The sequence below is a fragment of the Calidris pugnax genome, unplaced genomic scaffold (assembly GCF_001431845.1).
Source record: "Calidris pugnax isolate Ruff unplaced genomic scaffold, ASM143184v1 scaffold167, whole genome shotgun sequence".
Classification (NCBI taxonomy): domain Eukaryota; kingdom Metazoa; phylum Chordata; class Aves; order Charadriiformes; family Scolopacidae; genus Calidris; species Calidris pugnax.
Window position 1 is genome coordinate 2,155,494 of NW_015091045.1, and position 1,777 is coordinate 2,157,270.

The 1,777-nt window shown below is 54.6% G+C and overlaps 1 protein-coding gene across 1 annotated transcript in view; it reads right to left on the minus strand.

The window, feature by feature from the left end:
* Positions 1-1,558: 1,558 nt before the first annotated feature.
* PSMC5 (proteasome 26S subunit, ATPase 5) overlaps positions 1,559-1,777 on the minus strand; it is a 5,286-nt gene continuing 5,067 nt past the window's right edge. Inside the window, exon 11 of the mRNA XM_014956476.1 lies at positions 1,559-1,723. Coding sequence (XP_014811962.1) covers positions 1,559-1,723 — 165 coding nt within the window. The remainder of the gene's footprint in view (positions 1,724-1,777) is intronic.

The following is a 1,777-nucleotide window of genomic DNA, read 5'->3' on the forward strand; positions in this document are numbered from 1 at the left end:
CCTCCCACCCCCCAAAAAAAAAGCAAGTCCCGCTGCAGCCTTTCCTCCTGCTTTTGCCTCGTGCCGTTTGCCTCCTTTTTTCCAGCCCTCCTGCCTCCTTTTTTCCAGCCCTCCTGCTCCCTCCCCTCCTGGAGCAGGGAAAAAAGCTGCCCCTGGGCCTGGCAGGAGGTGCTGCCTGCTCCTGCCTGCGCTGCCAGTCCTCCCTGAGCCCAGCCCTGCCCCTCTTCAACCAAAGTTGTTGGTTTTGGGTTTTATTTTCATTATTTTTTTTTAATCATTCCAAACACCAGCCCTTTCTTTCCCCCTTCGCCGCTGGTGCCCGACGTTTTGCACTATTTTTGTGAACAGGTTTTCTATAAAAAAACAAAAAAAAAAAAAAAAGGAAAAAAAAAAAAAAAAGAAAAAGAAGAAAAGGAAGCGTTTTGTACAGCGGGGTTTGTATTTGATTAATATATTGAGTTCCTCTTAACTGCACTCGTTGCCTCAATCTATGCAGTGGTTGGTGTTCTCAGAGGGCTGGCTCGGCCTGAGCTCTTCTTTTTATATGGAACCGAGGTTTTTTTAGCGTTAAGTTTTTGACAATCAGTTGATTACTCAACCCCCCCCTCCTCCCCCCTCGCTGTTTGACCTAATTAGCACCTCATCTGGTGAGCGATGGGGGGCAGAGAGAGGGGCAGCTCTGTCCCCGGGAGCCTGGGGGGGAGTCAGTGCATGGAACTGGAGATTTGGGGGGGCAAGGGGACCACAGCGCCGGGCTGAGGGGACGGTGCCACCCCCCGCTGAAGTGCCTTAACCCCACTGCCCCCCCCAGCCCCGGGGGTCACAGGCAGAGGGGATTTGGGGATGGGGGGGGGGGCGTTTACATATTCCCAGGGTGGACGGCTCAGGGGTGCCTGCTCTGCCTCTCGTGTAACCTTTTTTTTTTTTCTATTTTGGATATTTTCTAATAAAACCAGTTAGCAGCAGCTCTGTGGGTGTGTGTGTGGTGGGTTTGTGCAGCCCCCCCCTTTTTCCCCCCAAACGGGCACAGACGTGGCCATAGCAGCACTTTATTAGAGAGACAACACAGCCCCAGCCTCACCGTTACTTCCACAGCTTCTTGATGGACATGTTCTTCTCGCTGTCCTTCTGCATCACCTGGGCAGGGAGGAGAAGACAGTTGGTTCCCAGCCTTCAGCCCTCATTTGGGTACTAATTACCCCAAAAACCATCCCTGAATCATAGAATTCCCTCCTCTGGACCCTCTCCATCAGGTCCATGTCCTTCTTATATTGAGGGCTCCAGACCTGCACACAATACTCCAGGTGAGGTCTCACCAGAGCAGAGTAAAGTGGCAGAATCCCCTCTCTGGACCTGCTGGCAACGCAGCTTTTGATGCAGCCCAGGATGTGGTTGGCCTTCTGGGCTGCAGCTGCCCACTGCCTGCTCATGGCCAGCTCATGTCCTAAACCAAGCTTCAGCCCTGCACGGGGAAGACCCCACAGCCTCTGACCAGGAAAGGTCTCTTCCACGTCCCTCACATGGGGTCAACCCCCTTCCCACCACTCTTTGTCCCCCTTCAACCTTTGCAGCTCCCAGGTCCTGACAGCCAGTGCCCAGGACAGTTTATGCCCCCCCCAGGAAGGAGCTGTGGGTGGAGGAACCCCCCCATTTCGAAGTCTTCTTGTGTGACGTGCACCCTCCTCTCCCTCAGTGCGTACATCCCAGCTTCCGTGCACACCCCCTGTGAGGGACAGGGACGTCACACACCGCTCCCCACCTCTGCCAGCCCCCCCAG